Source organism: Condylura cristata, unplaced genomic scaffold, assembly GCF_000260355.1.
Source record: "Condylura cristata isolate star-nosed mole 26May11 unplaced genomic scaffold, ConCri1.0 scaffold00006, whole genome shotgun sequence".
Classification (NCBI taxonomy): Eukaryota; Metazoa; Chordata; class Mammalia; order Eulipotyphla; family Talpidae; genus Condylura; species Condylura cristata.
Window position 1 is genome coordinate 39,486,548 of NW_004567107.1, and position 13,616 is coordinate 39,500,163.

The 13,616-nt window shown below is 39.0% G+C and overlaps 1 protein-coding gene across 2 annotated transcripts in view; it reads left to right on the forward strand.

Moving 5' to 3' along the window:
* Positions 1-13,616, forward strand: part of DOCK8 (dedicator of cytokinesis 8) — a 197,068-nt gene that overhangs the window by 110,675 nt on the left and 72,777 nt on the right. For both annotated transcript variants that reach the window (XM_004677620.2, XM_004677621.2), the window contains 4 exons: positions 7,935-8,052; positions 9,695-9,765; positions 10,810-10,948; positions 11,963-12,064. In XM_004677620.2, the coding sequence (XP_004677677.1) occupies positions 7,935-8,052; positions 9,695-9,765; positions 10,810-10,948; positions 11,963-12,064 (430 nt within the window). The remainder of the gene's footprint in view (positions 1-7,934; positions 8,053-9,694; positions 9,766-10,809; positions 10,949-11,962; positions 12,065-13,616) is intronic.

The window sequence follows — 13,616 nt, forward strand, 5'->3', positions numbered from 1 at the left end:
GGCCAGAGGCTCAGGGATGGCGAGAGGCTTCACCAGAGACAGAGTGGAGAGCAAAACAGGCAGATCTACGAAATACACTGCTGAGGGGAGCAGTGGGCGGGTCAGGAGAGGTCTGCCACGCCATGTGGTCACCTCCGGGGCAGGCGGGAATCAAACTCATGCTGCAGTGGCTTTAGCTTCTTAGTGCTGTGCTTTAACCAGCTGCGCCACCAGGGAGGGCCATAAAAGACTACTTTTAATAAAGCTCTGGTGAATATGATTGCTGACCAAAGAGACCAGTCACTGTTCTTAGAAGTAGCAGTTGTTATGGGCTGGAGGGTCTCCCTTCAGAATTGCACCCATGACATTTGCTAGCCATGCTACTTTATACAACTATGTGTCTCCTGTGTGCTATTTTCTGAGAGGCTGTGTAGGAAAGAAATGGGAAAGTCTGCATCAGAGAGACACAGAGAAGGAGAGATAGAGGGAAAGAGGCAGAGATAAACACAGATTAAATATGTGCAAAGAAAGAGAGCAACAGTCTAGAGACATGCAGGGAGACAGAATCAGAGAAACTGAAAGATGGAGAGAGAAACTGAGAGATTAATCACTTCCTAAGTAACATGTAGTTATAGGCCTGCAGTGCTTAGGTTGCATTTTTTTAGCCCACTCAGCTATTTTACAAAATCTGGATAGGAAGAGCATCTTCATTTACATCATATTTTGTAGTTCACAAAAGCACTTCTTTGGTATCATTGCATTTGAGACTTATCTGCAATTTTACCACAGATTCATCCACCTTACATTTGTAGAATATTTTATAGATCTCTAAAAAACCTTTCCACCATTTTGGGTAAGACCCACTCATCACAGATCTCCATAAAAGCCCATCTTCTATAACATAAACGTAGCCCATCTTCCATGATAGAAACATACGGGCATTGCTGAAGTTCAAAAGACTGAACCTAACCCAGGTCACAAAATCAGCCTTTTTATAAAAGTACATGTTTGATATTATTACTTTGATACAAGTTCTACAGTGAAATAACAGAAAGAAAACCATAATTGATACTAATTCTATTTCTAAATCAAGCCTCCTTTTTTCATTTTTCTCCCTTTACCTTTCATTGAGTATTCAATTTGGGAATACTTACAACCTTCTCACACATACTTTTTTACATTCTAAATTTTCTTCTTTTTTTTTTTTTAAAGATTTATTTATTGCTACATGCAAGAACTAGGGTACAGGCCAGAGGTGCAGGGTCGGGGGTAGAGGACTCACCAGAAACATAGTGGGGAGCACTATGTACATTGCTGAGGGGAGCAGCAGGCATACCAAGAAAGGTCGTGTGGGTCATCTCCCTGGCCAGGGATTTAACTCATGCTGTAGTGGCTGTGGATAGCTTTATAGTGCTGTGCTTTAAACTGTTGCTCCACCAGGCAACACTATATTCTAAATTTTTACTCAACAATATGCAATGATTATCAAACATTTAACTTACTTCATTCGGTCTTACTTTCAAAGAGATATGTAAAAGAATCAAAGACCGCTTAACCCTGAATAACTCTTTAATCTTTTGACTCTTTTGGGGATTTTCAAATCCCTATAAATTAGTTGTCCTCAGAAAGGGCTAGAGGTCTGGCTTTACTGGCGGGAGTGAGAATGAGTGACACAGTATGATTCAGGTTGCCACTGTCAGCAAGTATTTGCATCACAAAGGGCTAATCTGTAGCACTGCTCTCCTAAACCAGGATTTTTCTCAAGAGAAATAACCATAACTTCATAAACTTTCATGGCTGCTTTTCCAATCTGTTAAAATCATGGTCAACTCAAATATTCAATAATAATCTAGTCACCATGATCATCATCATTGTCAGAGAAAGCTCACCTGCCTTGAAAAGGTAGCTTCCTCCACCTGCCCAAGCAGTTTTCGCCTCCCGTTAAAGTTCTCCCTGTTCCATCCCTGCAGCCAGCTAACACTGAAGCACAGCAAGGAGCTCATGGAGACCTGCATTCCTCTCGCTGAGCTGCTCAGCAGCCCTCTAGGCTGTTGACTGACTTGTGTTAGAGGTTCAGCTAAAGTGTCCACTTGTCTCAGTGGTGGCCAGTATGCTTTTTGTTGTAGCTCAGCTGCTTTGTTTTGCTCCAAGCTGCAGAACGCCCTGGAAGAGAATATTAATGTCATCTAGGAAATAAGTAACAGTGACACTTTTTTTCTTTGTTTCCTTGCACTGAAAAAAGAAGAGGCTAAGTGGAGGAAAAAACAAACTGAGTGGATATCTTTTGTTTTTAGTTGTAGATTTGAAAGGTTTTGAGGTGGCTCAGATTAACCTGTTTTTAGGAAAGCAAAAAGATGTTCCTAATATGGTAAAGAGCAAAGAGGGTTATGTCACAGTTTGGTCTAAAAATACCAGATTCCCCAAGTTACCTCCTAACTTCCTGGAGCTACTCAATCACAGCACTTTAAATATTAAGTGAGTAGCTGTTGCTGAGTCAGGAGAAGGAAACTGGAGTTTCCAAAAACAGTTTGAATCAAGAAAAGCCATCTGACATGGTTCAAAAAGAAAATTGTTGATAAACACCAAGAGTTGCGTCTATGAATGCTGCATATAATTGAAGAAAAGGATTTTTTTCTGCATTCGAAAAGACAAGATGACACCCATCATTATACTCACATGCATAACACCTTATACACACACAGGACCTGCAGCTTTCATGACTTTGCCATAAAAAGTGAATATTATTTGGGGTATAAATTATCCTCACAAAAAATCATTACCATAATTCTTAGGAATTTCTCTAGCTAGTAGAAGGTCCTTAATTTACCACATGTAAGACACATAAGCTGCTTATCAATTTGTTAATAATTTTGTTTGGTGACAGTGCTATGGATTATTGGCCATATACATAGATACTCTCTTCCAAAAGAAAAAAAAATATTTTCTTATATTCATTTCTTAAAAGCATGTAAATTTAGCAAAACATATCACTTATATTTCTGGTAAGTAAGAAATACACTGGTCCTTGAAGTGCATGTGTAAAAAAATTTAGATAAAGTAATTTAACCTCCTTGAGAGTCGCTTTCCTCGTTTGTAAAAAGAGATTGGAGTAACTTCTCTCAGTTTCCTTCCATCTATGTGCTCTGTGGAAAGTGCACTCAGTGTGGGGAAGAATATTGAATCCCCACTGTGATCCTGTTTGGATACAGGGGCCAGCAAAGTTGTTTCCTAGTGTTGGGGGTGTGTGGGACTGAGAGCAGCACCCCAATCTTGGGATATAGAAGAGCTTAGTGACAGCTAACTTGCTTACCCAGTCTGGCAAGGCTAGTGCTATTGTGATTTACACAGCCCCTTTCATCCAGCTACTTCAAAGCATTTTTACAAACTCTAACTCATTATTTCTTCAAGCGCAATGTAAAGAAAGGTTGATTGGTATCTTTTCAATTAATTTGAAGATGAAGAAACTGAACTAAACAGAACTTAAAGGGATTCTTTCAAAAGAATGCTGCATTGCAGAAGAGGAAGATACAGAAAGAGACTCATCGCAGCTTTATAATTAAAAGTGGGAAATAACCTAAATGCTTATTTTTTGATGAATAGTGTAAATTATGGCACATTCATAATGTGGAACATTATATAACCATTAATATCATGTTTGTTAAGAATATTTAGCCACATTGAGAAAGGGCCATAATTTGACACTAAATGACACAAAAACAAGATAAAATTTTATCTGATAAAAATGTTTAATTGCTTGAGGGAAAAAGACTAGAAGAAAATATATTCTTAACAGTGAATTTCCTCAGTGCAATTGAGTATTGGGTGGTTGCTTTTTATTTACATTCTTTACATTTTTCTTAACTTTTTGACTATTCAAAATGGACAAACAGGATACCTATATTTCATACTCATATATTGCATTCATAATCATGTTTATTATAATTGTATAATTATAAAAGAAAGTGTTGTGTGAGTGGAGTGGACCAATTAAATGGGATGATAGCTAAGTCTTCTTTGCAGATATTACATCTGAGGCAGAGGAACAGCGGATACAGAAATCCACTGTTGGTGGGACTAAATATCAAATGTTTTAGGCCTTACTAAAAGGCCAGTGGGGCAAATTGATGTGTAGTAAAATCAGAGAAATTCCCATGGCCCAGATCTTGTAGGTTCCCTGATAAGAAGTTTAGAAAATCCTGATATAATTGCTTGTACACTTTCAACGGTCTTTCTGAGAAATATACAAAGGGTCAGTTGTAAGTGGCAAGTATAGAAGCTGAGAGCTCAGTCAGGAGAGCACTGTAGTGATCCAGGTGAGATAAGACTGATTTGGAGTGGAGGCTGGGATGGAATTGACCTGTTAACTCTGTGGAGAAAATCATCATCAGAGCTATGTTCTATTAAGATCTTATTCATTAATGCTCACCACATCTCTCTGTGGTAGGTGAAATTATAAGGGCTTTGGAAATACTAAGTAACTTGCCCAGGGTCAGCTTTCTGACTCAAGAGCAGGCACTCTTAAATACTTCCCGACATGACCCTCTGTTAACATTATCACTGCAGATGGGAGTGGTGACAGAAGGAATGAACAAGAATGAGCGGAGAAATGGTCTGTGTCCCATATGCTTCGCATTCCACAATTATCAACTGCCTCAATCATCATTACTATGGCTGACAGCCCTAGAGAAAGATTTGGAGTCAGCTCACTGACTCAGTCATGTGGTGGATGGGGGAACTGGATCCTATAACTTCTCTGTGACTGACACACAGTGAACTGTCATGTAAACCCCCAGGACCTCAGTTTCTCATCTTCAGAAGCTGGAGTGAAGAATAGGTACCTCCCATCTGTGCACCCAGAGCTCTCTGCTAACTCCTTCACTGTGTCATAGCTGTCATGGTGTTCTCCAGGGAGGCCATCTACCCTTCACTGACATTTGACACTTGTTAAATATTCTGCACACCATTAAATTTAATTTGTTTTCTTCTGATATTATTGCTTCACATTTATCTGTACTTTTCACTGAGTATAAGAAGGGGTCGGCCCTCCCTGGTGGTGCAGCGGGTTAAAGCACAGCACTAAGAAGCTTAAGTTGATTCTGCATGAGTTCGATCCCTGCCTGCCCCGGAGGAGATCCACATGGCACGGCAGACCTCTCCTGGCCCGCCCACTGCTCCCCTCAGCAGTGTACTTCGTAGATTTGCCTGTTCTGCTCCCCACTCTGTCTCTGGTGAATCCTCTCACCCTCTGCATCTCTGGCCTGTACCCCAGTTCTGTATGAATAAAAATAAACAAATCTTAAAAAAAAAAGAAGGGGTCAATGCCATACACCTCAATAACATCTTTAAAGACACATCACCCAAAGCAAAGATAGTAAAGGAAAGGATTAACAGCTGGGACTGCATCAAAATAAAGAGTTTCTATGCAGCAAAAGAGACAATAACCGAAACAAAGAGACACCCCACTGATTGGTAGAAAATTTTGCACACAGCCCTAATGAAAAGGGACTGATCACAAAGATCCACAAAGAGCTGATGAAACTCAAAGTAAACAACCCAGTCAAAAAATAGGCAGAAGAACTAAAAAGCACTTCTCCAAAGAGGAAATACAAATGGACCACCCCTGGCATATGAAAAAATGTTCAACATCACTTGTAACCAGGGAGATGCAAATCAAAACCACAATGAGATACCACCTTACACCAGTGAGAAATGGCACATATTTTTTAAAAAATTAGCAACAGCAAATGTTGGCAAAGAAGTGGAGAAAAAGGAACTTGCCTACACTGCTGGTGGGAATGCAAACTGGTCCAGCCACCATGGAAAGCTGTTTGGAAGTTCCTTAAACTACTAAAACTGGAGCTTCCATACAATCCAGCAATTTCACTTCTAGGTATTTACTCAAAGGACTCAAAAACATTAATTCAAAAGGGCACCTGCACCCTTATGTTTATTGCAGCACTGTTTACAACAGTTATGGAATAAGCTGTGGAAACAATCCAATAAACTGTGGAAATAATCCAAACGCCCAAATATATATGAGAAGATGTGGTACATATACAATTGGCATATTACTCAGCAATCAAAAAAAAAGATAAACTCATGCTATTCACAGCAACATGGATAGAACTAGAAAGGGTCATGCTTAGTGAAATAAGTGAGGAAGAAAAAGAAAAATACCAAACATTTTCATTCTTAGGAAGTATGTAGAGGATCCAAATTAAGGTATCAATTAGGGCAAAATAAGAAATTGTAATAAAATAAATATGAGAATCAATAGGAAACTATAAGCCAGAAACATTCTGTAGTAGGGGGAAGGGGAATAGGATCAAAACAGGAGTTGGAAGAGCACAAGGGACTATGGTGATGGTGCACAGGTGAGCTAGTGATAGGAATTTCATGAGGACTATAACTAAGATGAGAAAAACCACGTTGTACAAAAGTGAAAAATTATAATTTTTTCATATATAATTAAATATATATAATTAAAAATATATAATTAAAAAAAGAAAAACAAATAAAAATAATGTATATAGCCAAAAAAAAAAAAAGATGAAGTGGTCAATGCAATGGACCATATATACCCCTAGCTATGACTCTATTGAAAGATAGTAAGGTGGTAGAAAAACCTAGAACCACAAACCAGCGGCAAGTGGAAATATATGTGCCAGTTGCTTCCATACCAGGGAAATGATATTATAGGGCAAAAGGAAGAGTGACCAAGAGAAGTCATAGGTTACAGTATTCAAATCTGTTCCAGCACTGTCACCCCCAATCCACCTCCAGTGAGTCACCCAATGTAGAGTCAAAGTAAAATAAGACTCAGAAATGCTATTTATTTGCCTCCAACACCTTTGAACTTGTACCTGCAACGGAATGACTCCTGTGTGTTCATGGTCATTCTAAGTATGTTTTTTTTTTCCTTTTGAATACTTCAAATCATTATTGTGTCAGTTTCCACAGAAAATCCTTCCTTTATATGTGATGTTCTTCTGTTGCCAGATAAGTTTATTTCAGTGTTTTCTCAGGTGATTTCTCCAAATAATAAAATTGTAACATGTACCATAAGAAAATAAATCAATAAAACATTTGGGGAAAAGTGTGGAGTCTCTCCCTCTGTAAGATTCACAGTGTACCTCTTTATCTTGGCTTTCCCAGTCTTTACTGGCCATGTTCACCCACTCATTCCCCTCTCCCCCACACATTTGTTAGTATAATCATTGTTTCTTAAATCAGGTATATGACTTACCAAATATATAAGTTTTCATTCTTTTATTCAACAAAGATTTACATAGACTTCCTATGTTCTGGACACTATTTAGCTACAGGAGACACATCATTAAATCTAAAACATCAGCTCCCTGCCCTCATTAGGGAAACACACTAGCAATAATGTAGATAGAAAGAACTACAGTGAGCTTTGTACCTGTCCTATAGTTGAATGAATATAGATCTATTATTCATATTGCCATTGATGTATTGTTGCTAGATAGCTAATTGTGCTTGGAAGTTTGGACTGTCGTCTTAAATAAGAAATGGATGTTAAACCATGCCACTTAGAACTTGAAACTTTTTTCAATTCAATTCAATTCGTGATAAGAAAGGAAAGAGAGAAAGAGAAAATCAGAGCTTTATCTACGTTGGTAAATTTTGTTTAAAGTGTGCTTTCACTTCATCTTGGTGTGTAACGTATACTACCTCTAGCAGATCTCTGCATTTCTCAGCTGCAGCAGACATGTCTTTATCTGCAGTCAAGGAGAGAACAATGTTAGTTATTATCAGATGAAGATAACTGAAACAGAGGAATCAATCATAACACCTACAAAAATAGTTCACGTCTGAAAGGGAACTTCCTTCAGAATATTGTCCTCCTTAGTAAAGTCTTTGCATTCCCTAAAGAACTTGTTAAAATGAACCCTCGATCTTATTCACTGATGCTTTATCTTTTCTTTTTCCAGAAACCTTCTCTATGTCTACCCACAGAGGCTTAACTTTGCTAACAAAATAGCATCTGCCAGGAACATTACCATAAAGATCCAGTTTATGCGTGGAGAGGATGCCAGCGACGCTATGCCGGTAATGAGGACAACAAACACTTGCCTCAAATGAGGATGGGTGGACTTCTCTTGTCAACTCACACAGAGCCTGGGACTCCTCAGCCTACACATATGTCTATTCGGGCCTTCACTACTCAGCATGTACAAAGGTCTTTGTGGTCCAAAGTTGATCCCAGGATACTGATGGGGAAACAGGGTCACTCTAAATTGAAAGTCTCTTTCCTAACTTCTCCATAGTGATATCTGGAGATGGAGATTATTTTAGAGGAATGAAAAATAGCATAAAGTTTTTCCACATTCTTAGCAGTATGAGAAGTAGAGCCAAAGCCCAGTGTGTCAGCCTTGTTTGTTTGCCCCCAGGTGTACCACAATGCCACATCTGGAGAAAGTATGAAGGACTTCATAGTAATACTGTCTCAGCACATTTTAAGAGTGGATCTTTATTCTGAAGTAGGATATAAGACAAATAATAAATATATCATGTAGTGTCAAAGTGTCAAAATTTGTATTTTAAACCCACTTGCCACTAAATGAGTGGACTGTTCACTATTTCTATTTTCCCCAAGTCATGGAATTCAGTTAGCACACTTTTATTTATTTATTATTATTTATGCATACAGAACTGGGGTACAGGCCAGAGGTGCAAGGGCTGTGAGAGGATTCACCAGAGACAGAGTGGGAAGCAGAACAGGCGGATCGATGAAGTACACTGCTAAGGAGAGCAGTGGGCGGGCAGGAGAGGTCTGCCAAGCTATGTTGGTCACCTCCCTGGCCAGGGATTGTACTGTGCTGAAGCAGTTGCAGCTCATTTTGTAGTGGTATGCTTTAACCCATTGCACCACCAGGGAGCTCCCTCAGTTAGTATACCTTTCTATTGAAGTAATTTTTTCAGTATTTCTACTCTTCAAATACTGCTTATTAAATCATCCTCCTGCCTGCCACCCTAGCATAAGGTGTATATAACAGTAGTGGGAAGGAAATCCTAGAGGAGGGGTCCCCTAGTTCTGTGCTCTAGCCCATGGCCAGTTCACTAGGGTTGCCATTTACAAGTTGGTGGATCTTGAGTGCAGCCAGGGTGCCCAGTGAAGACTATCCGGCTAAATGCAGCCTGTTACCACTTGCCAAGACCTGGATCCTGACCTGGTTATTACCATGTATGATGGGAAAGGCTTTTTTTTTTTTATTGCCCAAAGATGAATACACTTGTCAAATCATGTGACTTTAGGCTGAATGAGGTCTATGTCAGTTTATTTTTCCAAGTAGCATAAATACATGGGCAAGCTAGAAAGGTCCTAATCACCCTAGTGACCAGGTCCATGTCTTTGGACATGAAGCCTGGACCTCAGGCTCACTGAGGGCAAAGCCGGGTCACTTTGCTCCAAGTACAAGACTTCTCAGCAGTGAAGTGGAGTAGGGAGTGCACTGACTTTCCATTTCCACAAACCTGTGGTCCTTGTTCACAAGTGGAACCCCTGGAATATCAGTTTATCTTTCATAGCCAGTTCTTCTACACCAGTGTGGTTGGGTCAGTCATAGAACTAGCACTCCTGATTTACAGAATATAGCCCTGTGACACCAGACCATCATATTGTTCTGATGACAGTTGATTTGATATATGCAAATATCACTGTTCATTTGATCCTTTCTATATTGCTAAACAGGTCATCTTTGGAAAATCCAATGGGCCTGAATTTCTGCAAGAAGTATATACAGCTATCACATACCATAATAAGTAAGTATATTTCAGAATTCTGAAACTATCCCATGGTTGTTTTATTATCTTCTGTTTTTTTCTGGATCCCCTTGGTGATTTTCCTCCACTGTTTTTATAATGCCTGTATCATAGTTAATGCCAGTTACATGATTCTGTTTTGGAAATAAATAATTCTTATCATTATCTAAGACTGAGGAAATTAATACCATTTGGACTTCTCTGGAACCTTCTTGAGTGATAACAGAAATTTTATGAATAAAGAGTTAATTTCCTAACTTGTTTTTAAGATACTGGGGGGTAAGGGGACAGTAACAAAACCTAGCACTCCTTGTTCCCAATCTCTCTTGTCTAATATGTCCTTCTCCACTCCTGGCCCATTATCTACTTTAAGAAAATTTAAATTGAGCAATAGAGAAATAGAACATTCATTTTGAAGGGAAGGGCAGTTAGAGTAATATCTTAGCTATTGTTGGTATTTCACAGGCAGGGAGGCAATCTATACAGGGTTAGACAGACAAGGTTTGGTCCTGCCCTCATAACCTTGATTGACTTAAGTATTTCTCTGAACCAGCTTGATTGGGTTAAGATAAGGGTTAAATGAGTAATGTAAATGAAGCCCTTGGTAAAGTCTGGGACTTTGCATTTTAGTAAAATCAGTTTCCTTTTCCTGCATCATTCATTTCTCCAAAATCTTTTGATGAGTGCTGGCCATATACCAGTCCCTGTTCTTGGGCTGAAGCTAGAAAAGGAGATCACCACAGAACTGTGAGCCTCATCCCTTTTCAAATTAAGCTGTTGGGGTTTTCCATTGTGTGCAGGGATTTTTTTTTATTCCTGACTAAGTCCCTGGTTTGTGAGCCATCTTATGTAAGTGAAGTGTGTCCAGTGACTTAAGCTTGGCCTCACGGACTCTGAGCTTAGGAGTAGAATGATGTAAAATGAAAAGTAAAACACCAAATAGTAAAGTCCAAGGAGCAAAAGGTGCTCAGCATTACAATTTGTAGTCAGAGAAGTCTTCCTTTTTACTAAAAGTTATTTGTGTATAATGTGCTTTTGAAACAGGTCTCCTGACTTTTATGAAGAAGTGAAAATTAAACTCCCTGCCAAGCTCACAGTAAATCACCACCTCCTGTTCACCTTCTATCATATCAGCTGTCAGCAGAAGCAAGGAGCCTCCATAGAAAGTCTCCTGGGATATTCAGTGAGTTGTTTTCAACTTTCCTATTGACACTGCAATTACTGGTACATCCAAGGTCCCTGCAGAGATAAACAACTAAGTACTATTCACTTGCTTTTCTACTGTCAGAAGTAGCAAAATGAGCCAGACCACATTACAGCAAGGAATAGAGATGACTTGACTTAGCAAATGACAAAAATCAGAAATGGAAAGCTAATGGGTGATAGATATTGAAGGAAAACTCATGTATATGTAAGCATTTCAGTGTTCACTATTTGAAAATTTTATATCTGTGGTTTACTTATAAAACTAGATCTTTTCCTCCCATGGGGAAAGCTTTATTGCTTTAAAACAAATATAAAAGACAGCTTCTGCCCACCTGTATCTATGTAGATGCATCTCTTTTTTCCTTTCTCCTTTTCCTAATAAACCTTTCCTTTTTTTTTTTTTTTAAAAGATTTGTTTATTTATTCATACAGAACTGGGGTACAGGGCAGAGGTGCAGGGGCAGTGAGAGGCTTCACCAGAGACAAAGTGGGGAGCAGAACAGACTGACTGACAAAGTACATTGCTGAGGGGAGCAGTGGACGGGCCAGGAGAGGTCTGCCACTCCATGTGGGTCACCTCTGGGCCTGGGGATTGAGCTCATACTGAAGTGGCTTTAGCATCTTAGTGCTGCACTTTAACCTGCTGTGCCACCAGGGAGGGCCCCATAAACCTTTCCTTTTAAAATATAAATATATGTGTGTGTATTTATATGGTAAAATAAACACTGGTGTTGTTCAGACACACATAGACATTGGCTATTAAGAAAAATGCTACTACTTTGGCTCTGGAAGAAGTAAATCATTGATATTACCATCTCAGGAGTTCTCAGTAAGTTGAAAATGCAAAGAACTTGACAGAAATTACTGCCAAAAGAAATTTGGTCAATATCTAATCATCATTTAGTCACATTTGATTATTGTGAGCTAGATAAATTGCCAGAATTATACACTGTGATTAATACCATTTTATTCTTTATATCATCTGTTTCAGTGGCTGCCAATTCTCTTAAATGAACGTCTTCAAACTGGATCCTACTGTCTCCCAGTTGCCTTGGAAAAGCTTCCACCCAACTACTTCATGCATTCTGCAGAGGTAATACCAAGAGAACCCTCTTGTTTCCGTCTTTCCTGTATCTATTTGTCATTCCCAGGGGTGCTCCGTCTGTTTTAGGGAGTACATATCTATGAGCCGATGGTGCTTTTTGACAACTCACAGTTCTGATAGGATGATAGAAATTATTGGTTATGATATCAGTCATTTAGACATCACTATTTCAGAATGTTTAGTAATTGCAACTAAAGCCACATTCCCTCAACATTTGTACAACAAAGAAAGTCATGGAAAAGTGTATTATAAAAAGGGAGGCAAATAGATTTCTATTGTAGCAATACTGCTCTCAACACATATGAGAGGTTCCAAATTTCATCAGTTTCTCATCTGGGTCACTTGTCATTGTCTGCAAGTGAACAATGCCAATTGTCTTTCTTCTTCCTGTCTCCTACACACATATACTGCAAAGACCCATTAAAGGGAGCTAAGTGGGCCCTCCATTCTGACCACACCAGGCCCTGTTAACATTTTCTCAGTCTGGGTTGGTGTATGTTTATAGCCATAAGTATTATTATGAAGCAAATACCAGGCACTTCATTTATAAACGATCATAAAAGTTAAGGAATTTTACAGTGTCACTGTCATGCCTTAAAAATTAGTAGCAACCCCTTAGTGTCTCCCAATGTCCAGTGATCAAATTTCCAATTATCTCATTAATGTCATTTTAAAAAATTTGTTTATTTAAATCAAGATCTAATAAGATGCACACATTGCTTTTGGGTGACATGTCTTTTAGACTCCTTTAGTCTATAACTCTCCTTCATGTGTTTTTGTCTTACTTGTCATTTTCAAGTTGAAGAAATTCCTAGGAATTTAATTTAGTTTTAACCATTACAGTTTATTTTCTACCAATCTCATACCCTCAGGCTATTCTGTATTTTCCTTACTCCTTTAATTCCCTGAAGAGCAGTTTCTTTTGTGTAGGGCCACAAGCATATGCCTGACTTTATACCAGAATTACTCTCTTTAATATCACCAGAGATCAGCCTGAGTACAATCACAGACATTCTCTAATTATTCTCCATGATTTGGACACACAGTGCCTTTCTTCAAAACCAACTTTCCATCATCAGCTGTGAATGCTAATTTATACCAATTATCTTTTTCATGCTGCAGAACCTCTGTGAGTTTTGGAGACAAACTAACCTTGATCCAAAGTCCAGAATGGGCATTGCTTACCCTCAAAGATGAAACTGAGCCTATTCCAGCCTGCAGGGTTGCTGTGAACATTAAATAAGATAATGCATATCAAGCAATAATGTCATTCTACTGAGAATTTAGGCAAGAAATAGCCTCTGAGGAGTCTATAAATACAGATATAGTGATGTATAAATAGTTGTGAGTCATTTTGAGTAATTATAGCAAGAACTTTGACTGCTACTTGAAAATATTTTGCTGAGGCCCTCCCTGGTGGCGCAGCGGGTTAAAGCACAGCACAAAGAAGCTTAAGCCATTTCCACATGAGTTCGATCCCCGCCTGCCCCGGAGGTGACCACATGGCATGGCAGACCTCTCCTGGCCCGCCCGCTGCTCC